This window comes from Kogia breviceps, chromosome 1 (assembly GCF_026419965.1).
Source record: "Kogia breviceps isolate mKogBre1 chromosome 1, mKogBre1 haplotype 1, whole genome shotgun sequence".
NCBI classification, from domain to species: Eukaryota; Metazoa; Chordata; class Mammalia; order Artiodactyla; family Physeteridae; genus Kogia; species Kogia breviceps.
Window position 1 is genome coordinate 179,548,516 of NC_081310.1, and position 19,322 is coordinate 179,567,837.

Consider the following 19,322-nt stretch of genomic DNA (forward strand, 5'->3'; position numbering starts at 1 on the left):
AAATCCTCTGGCCCCGTGGGCTTCCCAGGCCCAAGGGGCCCTGGAGTCAGACTGCCAGAGTTCAAATCCCTGCTCTGCATAGCTCTTGCTAAGTATGTGCCCTTGGGCAAATCCCTTTACTTCTCTATGCCTGTATTTTCACATCTATAAAATGGGAATATTTATAGCATTTACTTCCTTGGACTCTTGTGAGGAGTAAATAAAGTTACATATGCCAAGGGCTTTGCACCATGGCAAGCACTAAGCCAGTACTTCATCAATAACAGCCATTACTATTACTACTACTTTAAAGGCCAAAGAGTACCGCTGAAGATCTAAATGGTGTGAATGTCAAGAATCCCTGGGCAGACACTGGTTTACAACAGGGGTTAAGAATCTGAGTCTTGGGTCAAGTTGACCTGGGTCTCTGTTGCAACTCTACCAAGTTGCAGCTGTGTGATTCCAGGCACTAAGCGGGCTCTTCTCAGCCTTTACTGTGCACGCGAATCTCCTGGAGATCTTGTTAAAAGGCAGATTCAGTTTCAGAAGGTCTGGGGCAGGGCCCAGGATTGTGCATTTCCAACTAGATCCCAGGTGGTGCCAAGGCTGGGCTTCAAACCACACTCTGAGTAGCCAGGCTCTCTAAGCCTCTGTTCTCCTCCAGAATATGAGGATAATAGCAAGACATGCACATGTACACCTACACGTTCCCATGAAAATGAGCAAAACATAGTCAACGGTACCAATAACGAAAAGCCTCCCAAAGTCATTCAGCCCTCACTACTGGAACCTCTCTGGGTCTAGCCTAATTCCCTCCTGCCATCTCCCCAGCCACTGCCTCTGCTTCAAGTCCTCAGGGCAGCTGCTGGGCATCTGGGGTCAGAGGGGCGCCCAGCAGAGGCGCTGCCAGTGTTGCCCTCACCCCCAGCCTTAGCCAAGCTGGGGACAGGCTACTCCACCTAAAACCGCTTTGCCTGAGAATCTCACGTGAGAGAGCCAGGGTCTCTCTGATTCCTCCATCTCTGTCCTTCCCGTGCCCAGCACACCGCCAGCACCCAGCTGCTAGTCAGTATACAGCAAACAACTGAACAAGGTTTTAGACAGATGGCCTTCAGTATCTGCATATTAACTTTTTAATTGCATACATGTATTACACAATTATATCACACAGAGGACAGTGAAATGGAAAGTTTTAAATGATCAGATGTTAAAGGAAGATAAGGAGACACCCTGAGCACACCCACTTTAGAGACCAGGATTAGAGAGCAGAGGTCTTCACACTCTGGGCCATCAGCATGTCCTAGGGGCCTGCTCCCACCCCTCCCTGGCACCTCTGAGTGGCAGACACCCACCCTTCCCTGGCATCTCTGAGTGGGTGGAGCTGGGAGACTGACAATTTGCACGGTGGGCAAGACCCCAGGGCATCCTGATGCCCCCCGAAGGGAGAGATCCAGGGTCTCGTGTAAGGGTGGAGGGCTCAGGCTGGGTTTGAGCTAATCCAGAGCCGTGGGGCCATGAGTAAGCCACTCAACATTTCTAAGCCTCAATTTTCTCATCTGCCAAATGCAGGTCCCCACCTTGCAGAGTGTGATAAGGATGCCATGATATGCCTGAGGCGCCTGGCACAGAGCGGGTGCTCAGCCAACGACACTCTTGTTAACGGACATTTGAAGATTAATTAAGCCAAGTCTCCTCGGGGCATTTCGTAAGAGTCTGACAATAACTAAATGAGTAGTGTGTTTTGTGGAGATTGAGACGTAAAGTATTGATACAACGACCTATATTCATCACCTCCTAAGGGGGGCGCTAGGGCTGAGTACATCCACTGCCTTCTGTGGGCATAATATTCCACTTAAGTTTAGGAACTTTACAAATGAACTGTTTAAACAAACTCAAAACAAGGCAGAGGGTGTCTAGAAGCACATCTGGGACAACTGTCATCTCCAGCAGATGCGACAGCCGGGACCTTACACTTTATATATTAGGTATCTCCGTGCTGTCTGAAAGTCTAATGATGAATTGTATTTCTGCAATCATAAAAAAAGCAAGAAATATATTTGTAAAAGAAAAAAGGAGATAAAACAGACAAAGTACCCAAAAAAGAAAACAATCCCATCGGACATCAACTATTACGAAAATAATATGTATTAAAAGACAAATCAGAGGATTGCTAGATGAATTGGGGTTTTTTTAATTCTTAAAAGGCCCAGACACAGCACAATTTTTGAAAATAAAATACCCATACTGCTCCCCCAAAATAAAACATTCAAATTAGGGCTACATTGAGGGCAAAGTAGCGAGAGTTGAGTTTCAAGCAAACTGATCACAAAGGCATTTTAACACCAGGGAAACTCGTATTAAGGGGACTGCCCGGGGCCATCCTTGCTTCCTGGAAGAGGCCCTGACCCCCAAGCAGCGGAAACGCAGCACCCAGGGCAGCTCCTCCCATCCCACCCCTCCCAGGCCTGCAAAAGGTGCGGCTAGTGAGGATTCATCAGGCATGGGGAGCCCGGGACAAGGGTGACAGAGGTGATAGCCGGTGAAGAACAGAGCCTGGGGAGGCACCTGGAGGCACCCCAACACTGCCGGCCCGTCTCAGGGCAGAGGAGATGAAGGGAATGGTTTAAACGGGGATCGCGTCGAATCTTCAGCCCTGGGTGGCCCCTGAAGCGGACGGTTGGTGTTGGGCGCACAGGTGGAGGGGAAGGAGGACAGAGACAGAGAGAGAGACAGCCAGAGACTGTGAGAGAGTCTGAGACATAGCCGGTCAGACAGACAGGAGGAGGAGGACGAGGAGGAGGAGGAGATGGGGAGAGAGATACTTACTTCACGGTTTATCCGAATCTTAATGATTCCAGTGAGGGAACAGTACAAAGCAAAAGAGACAGATATTAGGCCAGAGGCAGATGGAGGTGGACGGAGCACAGGAGTGGCCAGAATGGGTGATGCCAGCAGGGGCGGCAGAGCAGAGATGCGAGGGCTGGGCAAGAGAGGGGGAGGGGCAGGTCCCTGCCGGGGCCCAAGGAGAAGCCGACAAGGACCTTGAGGAGACCGAGGCTAGGCCCCTGTCACCAAAACTGCCCAAGTCTGAGAGGCGAGGCCAGGCCCGGCCCCGTAGCCCAGCCAGGGGAGAGGATGGGAGGTGGGGGAGAAGGCAGGGAATTCTGGGAAATACGGGGTAGCGCATCTGGCCACCAGGAGGGAACGAAGACAAAGGAAAGGAAAGGTCACCTCCAGAGTCCCTGACTACCCCCCTCCCAGATATATGCCTCCTCCACCTCCAGCCGGTCATGCTGCTCCTACCTGGGCCACCCTTCCCTTCCCTCTCCAGCCACCCAAGGCCAGCAGCACAAGCCCTCTGCTTCCATGCAGCCGGCCACAGCTAACCCTGGCACTACCATCACCTTGCTGTGTGACACTGAGGAAGTCATTCCTCTTTTCTGGCCTGTGCTCTTCCATCCAGTCTGAATTTATTTTCCTTGTACACTTATGTGTCTCCCCGACTAGAATCCATATGTTCACGGAAAGCAGGGACTGCGTCTGCTTGCTCACTGCTGTAATCCCTGGTGCCCAGCACAATGCCTGGCACACAGTAGGTGCTCAAAACATAGCTAACAAATGAATAAATGACTCTCTACCAAACTTGGCTCGCTGCAGGTCAGGGAGTCTGATCCGGGTCCGACTCCTGGGCCTGTCCTATCTCACCCTCATCCACACTTGGGGAGCAGACTCATCACCTCTCCTTCACACTCAAGCTCAGGCCTCCTGGCTGCCTGCCCTGTCTCTGGCCCCTCCCTCCGGCCCAGCCCGACCAGTTGCTGCTGTGGCTGGCAGGACAGTCTCATGGTTAGCAGCAAACGCTTTGGAGACCCTGACAGGCTGAGGGTTGAATCCCTTCTTTACCACTCCCTAGCTGTGTGACCCGGGAAAAGTAGCTTCACCTCTCTGAGCCCCAGTTTCCTCACCTGTTAAGTAAGGCCACACAATGCTAACTACTGCATAGGGTGGTTATAGGGATTATATAAAGTTAATTATTTGGTATAAAGTGCTTAGCACAGTGCTTGGCACACAGTACGTGGTCAATAAACCTGAGTTATTATTCTTAAAGTACCACTCTGATCATGGGTAAACACTTTTAATGACTCGCTGGTGCCCCTAGGGAAAAGCCCAAATTCCTCAGCTTGCCATTCGTGGCCTTCAGCCCAGCCCCTGTCTGCCTTCAGCCTCGCTGTGTATCACCAGAATCCCACCCCCAGCCCCTTGGCCCCTCACCGAGAGGGGATCCTTCCTCATATCTAGGCCTAGCTGTCTGCCCTCTTCCCTCCATTCTGCCTCACTGACACACTCCCCCACCATCCCCATCCCCCATCTCTCAGGCCAACTCTGGCCTGCAGGAAGCCCTCCTGACAGCTGCCGCCCACCCTCTCCTCCCCTCGGCTGAGCTCCCCAGCACTGACTGCAGGAGGTGTGGGCACTCAGAACCCAGCCACGTGAACCCCCATTTATTCAATGACAGGTCCCGTCCTGCCTGGACAGTGAGCCTGGAGCGGGCAGGGCCGGCCAGCAGAGATGACGGGGCGAGGCACTCACGTCTATGTAGTTGGCATTAATGTAGTCGGCATCAGGGTCTCCCAGCATCGGGTGCAGTTTCACTCGGTGTCGATCATCTGGAAACACAGAGCAGGTGGCCATGGGGTGGGCAGGGGCTGAACTGGGGAGCCCAGAGCCGAGGCAGTGGGGGAAGCTTCCTGGAGGCCAGAGGTGGGGCACAGGCAGGTCAGCCAGGGAACCTAGAGGCTCAGGACCAACGAGTAGGCCCTTCCTTGGTACTGCTGGAGGCAGGGCAGGCCAGTGGTTAGAGTCTGGGTTGCAGCGTCAAGAAGGCCTGAGGTCCTGTGCTGCTCACACAAGTATATTAGCTGTGTGACCTTGGGCAGGGGGCTTAACCTCCCAAGCCTCAGTTCCCTTATCTGTAAAGTGGGGGTTCTACTATATCCACACTTCACAGGGTTACTGAGAGGACTAAGTGAGATAACAGGTGTGGCTCAGCACACAGCTTGGCAGGAGACAGGCCCTCCATAAACGGCTCACTCTGCTGTTCTCCTGCTTCGTGTTCCATCCCACCCACTGCCCCAGACCCCAGGCCCTCCCCCAGGACTCACAGGCAGGCATGGGCTCCTGCCGGCCGCCCTTGACCTTGTCTTTCTTCTTTGTAGCATCCCAGCCTTCAAAAAAGCTCTGCCAGAAGGGAAAGTGGTAGTTAGTGAGGGAGAGAAGCCCCTCTCTCATAAGAGCCCTATCCCCTCAAGAGGATGGGAGTGGGACCACGACAGGGGCCAGGTTCAGGGTTAAACTTGGGGCCTGAAATAAAGTCACTGTAAATTCCTTTGTAAGTGAGGGACTAAGTTCAATACCAAGCTGTGTAGGGGAAAGAGAGAAAAGAGGGAAAAAGAGGGTTAGAGTTCAGAGACATTTTAGAATGAGGGTCAGGTTTAGGGCAAATCCAGGTTTGAGCTGGGAAGAAGTAGGATTTAGGGTGGAGGTCAGGGTCAGTGTTGGTGGTCAGGTTCATATCAGGAATAGAATAAGGATCCCAGCAGGGTCCAGATGGAGACTGAGGTAAGATTCAAGATCAGTTTTCAAGTCAGGGTTAGGATGAGAGTTAGAAACCAGGTCAGTCTGAGGTTAGGATCAAGGTCAAGGTCAAAAAATTAGGTTGAATTTGGGGACTGACAGAGCATAGGTCTATCCAGGGCTGGGCTGAGGGCTGCCAGCGTCCACAGGGCGGAGCAACCAGGCAAGGCCTTGGCAAGGGGTCCTGGCTGGACTGGGGCCATGCACCTCATACTCCTGCTTGAAGCCATAGCCCTCGGCCGTCTTCATCTGGTTGATGTGCTGCAAGAGGTCGGCCACACGCACCGCGGGATGCAGCTGCCCCGTGTGGTACGGGGAGCCCTTCCGGCCACACGGACGCCGCGGTGAGCCCCCCAGGAGGCTGCTGGCCTCAGTGACCCCACCACTGCGCTGGTCTCCTGTAGTCAGAGAAAGGGAAAGGGGTTTCGGATACACACGGAACCCCGGCCTGGGGAACCCCAGATGGACTCAGGGGGCCGAGGGAGGGAAGGGAGCACGGCCAGCGTGGAGGACGCCTGGGTTGTTTGCTGGAGCCAAGCAGCTGGCTGGGCCCACCCTGGGTGACCCTGGGTGACCCCTTCCCTGCTGCATCTCAGTTTTCCCACCTGTAAAATGAGGGGATTGGTTCATATGAACTCGGAGGGCCCTTCTGGTTCAGCCCTGCCAGCTGTGATCCCGTGGTCCCCTCACCCTCCTGGGCTCCCCTGCAGGGCCCACCCCTCTGTGACTTCACCTGCTGCCTGCAGGGGGAAGTGCTCAGCAGAGCACATGACATACCTCCTTCCTTCCCCTCTTCCAGGGAACAATCTGGAACATTGACAACTCCCAGCAATTACCCCCATTCAAAGATAAGCAAGTCCTAAAACTAGCTGCTGCTGCCACCCCTTCTGCAGATGAACGGGAAGCACCTGAATAGAGGCGTTTCTCCTGCATAAGCATTTCCATTGTCAGCCTGTGCAGTAGGCTCAGCTCTCGGGGAAGAGAGGTTCACAGTGCCCCACGTGCCCCAGGAAACTATCCTCTCCCTCCAGACCATCCACTCCCTGGCTCCCCTGGTCAGCATCCCCAAGGACGTCCCACCCTGGTCCTTAAATCAGGTCCTGGGATTGAGAAAACAGTCCTGCTCAGCCACACCCACCTTCCACCACTCACTCCCACACACTCATTCCCTTCTCCTGGCCTGGGAGAGGTGCAGGGGCTTATTCTCCACATGTCTCACCGCTGTTCTCTGCCCAGCGGGGCCTAGATGCCAGCCCTCTCCCTGCCCTGTGCCTTCACACATGCTTTTCCTCTGCTTCAAACACTCCCCCCTTAATGCCTGGTGAACTCATACTCATCCTTCAGGTCTCAGCTAAAATGACCCTCCTTGGGGAGCCTTCTCTGGCTGGTGCCTGATCTCTAATTCCTAGTCATGACTAATAGACAGAATGAGTGCAGCACTGGGACGGACACCCCCCCCCCCCGCCTCCTCTGCGCAGCTCCACTTCCCCAAAGTCCAATCTCTGCCTCTTCAAATCAGGGAGACTGCAGGCCCTGCTTGGGTTCCCCTTCCTGTGCCGAGGTTTGAAAACTGCCTCCAAGTAGACAGGTGATGCCAGGCAAGGCTCACCTCATTTGTTTCTCTTCTCTCAGGAGTCACAGTCATGAGGTGCCTGGCACCCGATGTCTGAAAACAACTGTTTCACGTTTTTGTTTTTGTTTTTTCCTTTTTGCGGTACGCGGGCCTCTCACTGTTGTGGCCTCTCCCGCCGCGGAGCACAGGCTCCAGACGCACAGGCTCAGCGGCCATGGCTCACGGGCCCAGCCGCTCCATGGCATGTGGGATCATCCCGGACCGGGACACGAACCCACGTCCCCTGCATCGGCAGGCGGACTCTCAACCACTGCGCCACCAGGGAAGCCCTGTTTCACGTATTTTATCCAGATTTCTAGTTGCTTACAGCTGGAGGGCAAGTCATGTGCCAGTTACACATTCGTGGTCCAATGCCCCAAACCCTTAGTTTTTCAGATAGGGAAACTGAGATCCAAAGAGGAGAGATTTGCCTAATATAGAGGTTGTCCAAGTGTGTTCCAGAAAATACTGGTTGTGCAAGATGACTCAACGGTATTCTATTAAAAAGAAGAGAAGGAGGATGAGGAGGGGTTCTACGTTTTAAAGGAGTCTGTGAAATTGTTTTAAACAAAAATAAGTAGGTTTTTTTTTCCCTGTTAAACCTCTCAGGGCTTCCAACAAGTTAGTGTGTATTTTAAATGTCCAAGAGATGGAGGAAAATAGCAATGTTTCACCTCCCTCTTTCACCACGGAAAGCTTGTTTCATGAAACATCCTCAGGGGAACACAGTGTAATATGGCGATTAAGAAACATGCTCTGGAGTCAGATAGGCCTCAGATCAAATCCCAACTCTGCATGTGACCCTGGGGATGTTAATTACTCTCCAGAAATTTCCCTTTTCATATGAAAAATGAAGATTAAAACTGTTACTCTCCAAGATGATGATGTAAATATTCAATAAAATAATGTGTATAAAGCACCCAGCCCAGTGCCTGGCACACGAGCATCTGCAGATGGGGCTGCTGACATGATTAGGAGCTTCCAGGAAAGGGAGGTACCTCTGGAGTCCCAGAAAGCCAGGGCAGCTGTTTGACAAGAGGTGGCCTTTCTGTCTTGGTCCTTCTCCACTGTAGGATCTTGGTCCAGGACCTGACAATTCTAAAGACCATCTACCACAAACACAAAAGACAAGCACAAAGGTCTCACGAAAAAAAGATTCCTGCTGGCTCAAAGAACTCAGAGATGAAGGGGTCCTAAGTGTTCTTCGTGGAAACCATGCCAACAGCTCCATAGAGAGCTCTCCGGGCGCAGAATCCAACAGTTCATCCCAGAGATCTTGAAGGTTGGAAGCCCTGATACAGCCTCACAAGTAGGCATGGAATCATCTTGCAATGGGTGAAGACAAGCAAAAAATCCCACTTGCTTGGGGTCCAGACACAAAGCCAGAGCCAAAGCTGGGCGGCTTCCAGCTGAGCCCGAGAGCAACACAAGATGTTCTACAAATAAGACCACCAGAAGACAAAGGAACATGAACAATTATGCTGCCAAGAAGACCCTCCATTTCCTGGGGCCCAGAGAAGACAGGTCCTTACTCTTCTCACCCATGAATTACCATGGGATTTCACTCACACTCACACACATACACACACACACACACACACACACACACACACACACACACTCACTCCCCGCCCCTGCCTCTCCCATACACACACATACCCCAGGAACCAGCTTGCCCACAGCTGGAAGCCCCTGAAAGGGAGGAGGAGCGGAAGGAAGGTAAGAGCCAGCCATCAGCTTCAAGGTCACCACTCAGGGGCTCTCCCAGGCTCTCCCCAGCTCCATTATGATTGGTGGACAATTTTGGGGAGTAACCACTGGACAGCTGATGTTTTGAGGGGAGGGCTGAGGCCCAGAGGAATGAACACTGGGTGTGGAGTCGGAGAAGCCTGAATTTGAATTCTGACTCAAGCCACTTGACCTCTCTGGACCTCAGTTTCCTCATTTGAAAATGGAGATCCTCAGACTTTCCTCAAAGATGGGCACTTTCCCCAATTCCCATCCACCCTCAGATGAAGACAGGCCACCAGTTATACAATCTAGCAGCACATTATATTTTTCCTTCACTATCTGCAATTAGCAAATAACTTTAAAGAAACACAGTCTGTAATAATAGCTAACAATATCTAACATACCGAGTGCTTTCATATGTCTAAGCATGATTCTTAAGTCATTCAATCCTTAGAATATCCCTATGACGTAGGTGCTATTGTTATCCCCCCCTATTAAACAAGGAAACTGAGGCCCAGAAGGGTTAAGTTACCTGCTCCTTAAGTGGAAGCATCAGGATTCAAAGCCAGGCCCAACTGACTCTGGGATCCTGTTGTCTTTCTCTGTTTTCCTCTCCCTGATAAACGGGCATTTGTGGTGTCAAATAAGGGGCACTTATTTGACGAACCATTTGGCCGGAACCCACTGGTTCCCACACAGGTCAAGAGCTCCGGATGGACAAGGGCCCAGAGGGTTTGAGGGTTTTCATAGGCAAGATCAGAGTCGACGGGGGCACATTCCATCATCTTGGGAACATCCCAGCTCAACATTTACTCAGCATGCGAAGTCTCTATTTAAAACTTCCATATTGAGGATACATCAAAATCAACATGGCTTTCTGTTCTAAACCACAAAACTCTGGCCTCCACTGTTTGGAAAGAAAAGAAGGAAGTGGTGGCTAGACCAACATGGGGCATAAAGAAAGAGAGAGAAGCCTTGAGACTGAGCTCCAGTCTCCTGAATACACCTTGAGCTTCCCAACCATCACACCTTCCCCGCTTCCTGCATCCTGCCTTCAGTGCCCCCGCCCTCCTCACCATCAATCAAATCTTATCCATCTCAGCCGAAACCCTGACCTCCCCTGCCCAAAGGTGTTATCTTCTCAAGACTACGGCAGCACTAATTGTCCCCACTACCCCCTGGCAATTAGTCTGGTGTGGACTTCCCTGGGTCAATCTCATCTCCCCAATTAGTCAGCGAGTTCCTTGGGAGCAGAAGCCATGTTTCCTGCCTCACTGCATCTCTCCATAAGACTCAGCAACAAGGCATGTGCCCACACCACCTTCACCTCCCACTCTCCCCAGCACCCACTTGAGTTTTCAGCCCAAGCAAACCTCTCCATGTTGTCCTCTGTGCCCACCTCCATGCATTTACACATGCTGTTCTTCATGCACATTTGCCTTTTCCTTCCCATCTCTGCCCGTCCAAATCCTACCCGGTCCTCTAGGCCCAGCATGATACAGCAGAAACAGCAATTTACAATTCAGAAAGACCTGAATTTAAATCCTGACTCTACCACCTTCTGCTTGATCTGGACAAGTGGTTCTCCCCTCTGGGTCTCTGTTTCCTCATTTGTAAGATGAAGATTTGATAACAGCTACTACTGTGTGTGTAAATTTAATGAGGGAGGTCACAAAGAGAACGTGATGCTTAAATGCATGTCCATGAATTTGAAAACATAAATGAAATGGACACATTCCTAGACAAATATAACTTCCTAAAAGTGTCTCGAAAAAAACAGAAAGCTTGAATAGTCCTTTACTCCTTTAAATAGATTGAATTAAAAGTTTAAAATGTTTCCATAAAGAAAACAAAAAAAAGATTGTTTCACAGGTGAATTCCACCAAACTTTCAAGGAGCCAATTACTCCAATCTCCCATGATAAGGAAAAAAGAGAAGAGACCTCAATGCATTTTATAAGACAAACAGAATCTTGATACCAGAAACCAGACAAAGACAGTATAAAAAAAGAAAAATTATAGGCCAATCCCACTCGGGAATACAACTTTAGAATCTTGAACAATATTATAATTATACTGAATCCAATAATTCATTAAAAAATTATTCATGATGACCAAGTTGAATTTACCCCAGGAATTGAAGGTTATTTTAACATTAGAAAATCTAAAAATGTCACTCACCTCACTAACAAACTAAAGAAAAAAAATATGGCATCATAGTAAATCCAGAAAAAAAGCATTTGCTAAGTTTAATGCCCATTTAAAATAAAATCTCTTAGCAAACTAAAAACTGAAAGGAATTTTGTTAATCTGATAAGACATTTCTTCCAAAAACCTATGGCAAACTTCATTCTCAGTGTTTTAATGTTAGAAGCATTTCTTTTAAAATCAGAAAAATGATTTCTGCTATAACCACTTCTATTTGAGGTTCCAGCCAGTGCCATGCAGAACGATAAGGAAAAAAAGGATAAGAAATGAGAAATAAGAAACAGAACTGTCAATATTCACAGATCCTTTGTACTCAGGAAATCTGAATGATTCTACAGACAAATTAGAATTAATCAAAAAGTTTAGACCCTGAATAGCCAAAGCAATCTTGAGAAAGAAGAACAAAGCTGGAGGTATCAAGCACCCTGACTTCAAACTATACTACAAAGCTACAGTAATCAAAACAGTATGGTACTGGCACAAAAGCAGACATATGGATCAATGGAACAGAATAGAGAGTCCAGAAATAAACCTACATACATATGGTCTATTAATCTATGACAAAGAGGCAAGAATATACAATGGGGCAAAGACAGTCTCTTCAACAAGTGGTACTGGGAAAACTGGACATCTACAAGTAAAATAATGAAACTAGACCATTTTCTCATACCATATTTAAAAATAAACTCAAAATGCCTTAAAGACTTAGGCATTTTTCCAGAGAAGACATGCAGATGGCCAACAGGCACATGAAAAGATGTTCAACGTCACTAATCATCAGGGAAATACAAATCAAAACCACAGTGAGATATCATCTCACACGCATCAGAATGCCCATCCTCAAAAAGGCAAGAAATAACAAATGTTGGTGACGATGTGGAGAAAAGGAAAACCTCCTGCACTGTTGGTAGGAATGTAAATTGGTGTAGTCACTATAGAAAACAGTGCAGAGGTTCTGCAAAAACTTTAAAATAGAACCACCTATGACCCAACAATTCCACTTCTGAATATTTACCCAAAGAAAATGAAAACACTAGTTCAAAAAGAGATATGCACCTCAATCTTCTTTGAAGCACTATTTATAATAGCCAAGATATGGAAGCAACCTAAGTGTCCAATGACAGATGAACAGATAAAGAAGATGTAGTGTGTGTGTATATATATATATATATATATAGATAGATAGATAGATAGATAGATAGATAGATATAGATATAGATATAGATATATATACATACAATGGAATATTACTCAGCCATAAAAAAGAATGAAATCTTGCCATTTCTGACAACATGGATGGACCTGGAGGGTATTATGCTTAGTGAAATAAATCAGACAGAGAAAGACAAATATTGTATGTTTTCACTTATGTATAGAATCTAAAAACCCAAACAAACAGACAAATATAACAAAACAGAAATAGACTCACAGATATGGAGAACAAATTAGTGGTTGCCCAAGGGGAGAGGGGTGGGAGGATGGGCAAAACAGATGAAGAGGATTAAGAGGTACAAACTACCAGTGATAAAATAAAGTAGTCACAGAGATATAATATACAGCACAGGGAATATAGTCAATAATATTGTAATAACTTTGTATGGTGTATAATCTATAAAAATATCAAATCACTATATTATATACCTGAAACTAAGCCAACTATACTTCAATTAAAAAAAGAAAGTTTATCAAGGTGTATGGATATAAGGTCAACATCTATACATATAAAAATCAACTGCATTTCTCTATATGACCAATACTTAGAAATATGATATTCAAAAAATGTATCAATACCATTTATGCTGGGAAAACTGGACATCCATATGCAGAAGAATGAAGTTGGACCCTTATTTAACACCATACACAAAAATTAACTCAAAAAAGACTAAAGACCTAAATGTAAGACCCAAAACTATAAAACTCTTAGAAGAAAACATAGGGCAAAAGTTTCATGATGTCAGATTTGGCAAGGATTTCTGGGCTATGACACCAAAGGCATAAGCAACAAAAGAAAGAAAAAGACAAAATGGACTACATCACAATGTAAACATTTGTTCATCAAAAGACACTATCTGCAGCGTAAAATGGCAACCCACACTATGAGATAAAATATTTGTAAATCGTTCGTCTGATAAGGATTAATATCCAGAATATATACAGAACTCCTAAAACTCAACAACAAAAGGACAAACAACCCAATTCAAAAATTCTCCAGATAAAATACACAAATGGCCAATAAACACATGAAAAGATGCCCAACATCACATCATTCAGCATTAGGGAAATGCAAATCAGAACTATGAGGTACCATCTCACATCCATTACGATGGCTGCTACAAAAAAAACTGTCTTGAACAGTAAAAAAGTGTTGGCAAGGATGTGGGGAAAACTGGAACCCTTGTGCACTATTGGTGGGAATGTAAAATGGTGCATCCACTGTGGAAAACAGTATGGCAGTTCCTCGAAAAATTAAAAATAGAACTACTATATGATCCAGCAATTCCATTTCTGGGTATATACCCAAAAGTATTGAAAGCAGGGCCCCAAAGAGATATTTGTATACACCCATGTTCATAGTAGCATTAGTCACAAGAGCCAAAACATGGAAGCAACCCAAGTGTCCATCAACAGACAAATGGATAAGAAAAGTATGTGTATACATACAATGAAATATTATTCAGCCTTAAAAAGAAAGGCAATTCTGGGAATTCCCTGGCGGTCCAGTGGTTAGGACTCTGTGCTTCCACTGCAGGGGGTACGGATTCGATCCCTGGTTGGGGGACTAAAGATCCCACATGCTGTGTGGCGTGGCCAAAAAATTTTTTTTAAAAAGCACTTTTAAAAAACACTTAAGAAAACAAAGGCAATTCTGAAAGATGCTACAACATGGATGAACCTTGAGTACATTATGCTAATGGAAATAAGCCAGTCCCTAAAGACAAGTACCGTACGATTCCACTTAATATGAGGTAGAGTAATCAAAGTCATAGAGACAGAAAGTAGAATGGCGGTTGCCAGGGGCTGAGAAGGTAGGGAAAGGGGCGTTTAATGGATACAGAGTTTCAGTTTTACAAAATGAAAACTGATCCAAAGATTCAAAGCAAATTCATCCAACAAAGTTTTCCAAGGAATCTGAAAAGATGATTCTAAAATCTGTAAGAAACAGAATGAGTGCAAATATAGCCAAGACACCCCTGATGAAGAACTAAGTTGGGAGGGCTTGATGTGTCAAAAATCAAGACCTAGATAGCTCGTTTGCTATTGGTACAGGAATCACCAAACAGGTCGATGAAAGAGAATAGGGAGCCAAAACACAATCCATATATGTATGGAAATGTGATATACGATAAGGGTGGCACTGCAAATCAGTGGTGAAACTATGAACTATAATACCTGATGCTGGGACAGTTGGTTTTCCCTATAGAAAAAATAAAATCCTTAATTCATATCACATACAAAAATCAACTACAGATGGATAAAGATTTAAATGTGAAATGCAAAATATTAAAAGTTTTAGAAAAAAGAAAAAGACATCTTATGACCTTGCATAAGGGAGAATTCTTTAAGCAAGCACAAAAAATAGAAATCAAAAAGGAAAAGATTGATGAACTTGACTGAATTGAAATAAAAATCTGTTCATCTAAAGATACTATAAATAACCTGCAATGATGAGACACAAATTGGGAGAAGATATTTGCAATTCATAAGGGACAAATGAGTCTCATCCCAAATATATAAAGAACTCCTACAACCCACTAAGAGAGCAACAGAAAACCGAACAGAAAATTAGGTAAAAGACATGAACAGGCATTTTATGGAAGAAGAAACCTGAATGGCCAATGATGATTTGCAAATATATCCAACCTCACTAGTAATCAGAGAAATGTAAATTAAGACTAGAGAATTACCATCTTATACAAACTAGTTTGACAAAAGTGAAGAAGCCTGGCAAATTTTGATCTTGATGTGGAGCAATGGAAACTTACACCCTGCTGCTAGGAGTGAACACAGGCAAAGACACTTTGGAAAACAATTTGACACTGTCTTATAAAGCAGAACAAGCACATACTTTATAATCCAGCAGTTCTACATCTAGAATCTGCTGCGCAGGTGCATCTGGAGATTCATTTAAGAATGTTCACAGCAGCCTCGTTTGTAATGACAAGAAAACTAGGAACAAATCAAATGCCCGTGGATGTCAGAATGAAGAAATAAATTGTGATATATTCATACAGTGGAAAGCTATACATCAGAGAAAATAAATGAACTACAGCAAAACATCCACCTGGGTAAATATTGGAAACATGGTGTTGTGTTGAAAAATAGAGAGCAATTTCATTTCTTCTATCAAGCTCGAAAATGAGCAAAATTATATAATGCACTGTTTGGGAACACATGCACATATGGTAAAATTACTCCCCAAAAGGCAAGAAAGTTATAAACATAAATTGCAGGGGAATATTTACATGTAAGAGGGAGGTAGGGGGTATGGAAGGGGCACCCAGATGACGTTCAAATTCACCAGCGGGGTTCACCGGTGTTTGGTGTATTATTATGACTTTATGATTTTCATAAATGTTATTTTTTGTACAAATCAGCACTAAGTAGAATAAAAAGATGTGTGATGAAGCAATATATGACAAGCTCCTAGCATACAGCTGACTCACTATACTCTCCCTATAGGCCAGGTACAGCACTAAATGATGTACACACATTCTCTTATTTAGTCTACCAGCAGAGATGATCTTTATCCTCATTTTATACATGAGGAAGCAGACATCCAGAGAGATTAAGCCACTTGCCCCAGGTCATGCAGCTAAGGGGATCTGAGATGCAAACTGAGGTCTGACTCCCGAGCACTTCCTCTCACACAACAGGAAAGAGACTGCTCCGATCCCAGAGCAGCGCTCCCTCCTCTGAGTCCCCAGAACTCTTCCCACAATTAACCTGTGAACTCGCACTCCTCTTAGATGAATCTGTGTCTAAGTCCTCAATTTTCCTAAAGCTCCTCCAGTACAAAGGTAATACCTGTGCCTTCTCTGTATTCCCAGGGCTGGTGCTGGTACCCAGCAGGATGCTTAGTACTCTTGGTTCGGGATGTTACAGAATCATCTGATGTGGGGCTCTGGGCTGTTGGCTCAGCAGTCTGGGGGAGGAGTGCCTGGGGGCCACGAGGAAGGGCCGGGCACTCACCCCGGGGGCTGTAGCCATGGCCGTCCATGAAGGAGAGGCCCAGCCGCTCATCCTCCTGCAAGGTGCTCTGGTCCGTGAAGCTCCGGTCCACGGCACTCATCATGTGGGTCTTCTCCTGGCGGTAGTTGACCGTGGCCTTGGTCATGTTCACTGGCTTCCTGCAGAGGAGGGTTGATGGGAGACATGGGTGCTCAGCTGGGCAGGACAGCAGCCAGAGGTGGATGGGGAGGCCTGGCAGTCAGGGGACCTTGAGGCCAGGAGCCAGTCTAGAAGCATCTCTGGATGCTGACGGGGCTCTGCCTCCATCCTTGGCTCACCAGACCCAGTGAGCTGCTGCCTCCCCCAAGAGGGACTGGGCAGGGTCCCTGTCCTGGGGACCTTTGCTGACAGCAAGGGATGGAAAAGCAGTGGCCTCAGGCTGGGATCTGCCTCCTAACTCTCCCTGGCCCCGAGGGCTCAGGAAAGGGGAGGAAAGTCACTCTGGGTGACTATTTTGGTGTCACAGCAGACAGTCACTGTACCCCAAACAAAGGAGATGCCTGCCCCAGCTCCAGCCCCAGCAAGCCCCATAGGTAACCTTTCTTCCTCCGTCCTCACCACACAGCTGCCCTGGGAACTCTTCCTCCTGTAGTGGGGCTGGACTACACTCCTTCATGGCAAAGAGTCTGGCTAGTACTCGGTCAGTCTCATAAGTTTTCACTGGGCACAGAATGACTCCAACCATGACTTCTTCTTACCCCCCAGAACCCCCAGGATGGTTGCACCACAGGCCACACTAGACTTGTAAAGAAACCCACACAGGGTCCCTATTCCCATCACTGCCCACCAGTCCATCCAGCCACCGGAAGCAGCAGAGAGAGAAGGCGAGAGGCCCTGGTCCCTCCCGGGAGGGCAGAGCTTCTGGAGAGCCCCTGGGCAGGGGCCACACACAGCCCAGGCCTGCAGCCCAGCTTTACAGATGAGGATGGCAGTTTGGGACCCCAGGGAACTCGGAGGAAAGTGGGACAGAGAACGGGGTGGGGAGGCAAGGGCAACAGCTCCAAGACCAAGGGGCTGAGCAACGGGCAAAGGGAAAGGACTTGGGACCTGCGCTAAGACTCGAGAAGAGCCAGGGCCCAATCACAGGGAAGGCTCGAGATGAGAGAGCCGTTCACCTCTAGGCCCTACAGCATGCAGGGTGTGGTCAGACCTGAGAGAGGACTTCCGGGTCATGCGGGCTCAGGGACACTGGTCATCCATGGAGATGAAGAGGCCAGTGCAGGGGTCACCCAGACAAACAGGCAAACTCCACTCAGCCCCTCCTGGCTCAAGAGCCGCCTGGGGCCCAAGGTGGACAGGATGACCTCTGGATGCCCCTCCTGCCAGGACCTCGACGTCCTTCCTGTGCTAAGATGGCTCTGTGTCCACGCTGGGGACCAGTGCTGCTGTGCACTGCGGTGGGTGCGGCCTTCCCAGTCTGGACAAGAGATGCTTCAGCAGGCCCAGGCCTCTGGCTCCCAGGCCCACCCACGGGCTCTGGGCATCACCCTTACTGTGGCCCAGGGCAGAGCCAAAGACCCCTTTGGGGGCAGGTGAGAAGAAGCCTCTGTGGCTGTGACCTTGACCATCAACATAAGAGAGAAGGTGGAGGAGGAAGGGAGGTGAGGAGGGAGGAGGGGCAAGAGGACTGACAGAGGAGGAGGAGAGAAAAGGGACATGACAAGGAGAGGTGGGGGGGAAGGAGACAGAGGGAGGGAGGGACAGGCCAGACACCAGCAACCACAGGGAAGACAGACAGAGGACAGCCCGTCAAGCTGGCTGAACAACGGTGCCCAAGGAGGACCCATCGCGAGCGGATACTGGCCTAGAAGGTCTGCAGTGGTGCACCCCAGGGCTCTGTTCCCACCCAGGCCTCCTGGTCCACTTGGAAGAAGAACCTGAAACACCAACCATCCAGAGCCACAGACACAGCCAGGAGGGGCACCTCTCACTGAGGTCTCCAGCCGATCTCAGGGTGAGATCAAGCAGATGCCACGTAACATGGACACTTGGAAAAGTTCTGCATTTAGGTTCAAAATTAGCTGCAAAGTAGAGAGGGAGGGCGAGCTGCCTCGTCAGCAGCTCCTGGAAAAGCCGAGCTGGAGGCTCCACATGAGTTGATGGGGGTGTGGTTGCTGGAAAAGCCAGTGTGACGGTGTTTGACTTCGATGCAAGAAGAGGGTCCAGGGAGGAGGTGAGAGACCACCATCCTCTGGGCTGGCCTGGGGCCACCTGAGCCTGCTGTGCGAGGAGGGGACAAGCACAGGTAAGGGGAATGTTCTGGAAGGCTTGCAGGGTCAGCGATCACAGAGGCAGGAAACAGAGCAGCACGGACAGACCATGGAGTCTGACGGGGCCTGGGTTGTAACCCCAGCTCTTCCTGTCCTGTGGCTTCTGAGGAGTCCCTTAACCTCCCTGAGCCTCAGTTTCCTCATCAGTAAAATGGGGTGATCACAGTGCCTCTTCTCAGGGTTGTTGTGCGAATTCTGTGTGAAGAACTGAGCCCAGGGGAGGTGCCCAGGAAATTGTGGGTCTGAGGAGCTGTGGTCACCAGCTGCAGAAGGGCTGGTGGCAACCTGGGAGCTGCGTGCAATGTGTGGAGAGCTGCCATGTGTCTGCCCCACACACACGCGCACAGAGCTGTGGATCTAGAGCGGGACCCGGGTGAGGACCTTCCTGGACGTGGACTGCGTTCTGACGTCAGGAGGTCCCACCCAGCAGGAGTGGCTCAAGACACAAGGGGCTGCCTCGGGGGGCGGCGGGGGGCGGCGAGAGGACACAGAGGCTCAGGGAGGTCGAGTGACTTGCCTGGGCTGGCTCAGCCGAGCCAGGTCTGAACCTGAGACTCTGACCACAAAGCCAGCGCTCCTGACCTCCATGCAGGAGAACGACAGGGAGAGGAGAGACAGAGCAGAGGAAGGAAGCTCAGAGACAGGGTGGCCGTGGAGGAG

At 48.5% G+C, this 19,322-nt stretch overlaps 1 protein-coding gene across 9 annotated transcripts in view; it reads right to left on the minus strand.

Annotated features, from left to right (window-relative positions):
* The window catches only part of LOC131768258 (receptor-type tyrosine-protein phosphatase U), an 80,859-nt gene that overhangs the window by 14,656 nt on the left and 46,881 nt on the right, over positions 1-19,322 (minus strand). For 4 of the 9 annotated variants that reach the window (XM_067013188.1, XM_059035865.2, XM_059083972.2 and 1 more), the window contains 4 exons: positions 16,354-16,511; positions 5,821-6,011; positions 5,142-5,217; positions 4,570-4,646 (listed from right to left, as the gene is read on the minus strand). In XM_067013188.1, coding sequence (XP_066869289.1) covers positions 4,570-4,646; positions 5,142-5,217; positions 5,821-6,011; positions 16,354-16,511 — 502 coding nt within the window. Of the gene's footprint in view, positions 1-2,805; positions 2,824-4,569; positions 4,647-5,141; positions 5,218-5,820; positions 6,012-16,188; positions 16,512-19,322 lie in introns of all 9 variants that reach the window. The other 5 variants (XM_067013158.1, XM_067013167.1, XM_067013164.1 and 2 more) reach the window with 2 other exon arrangements.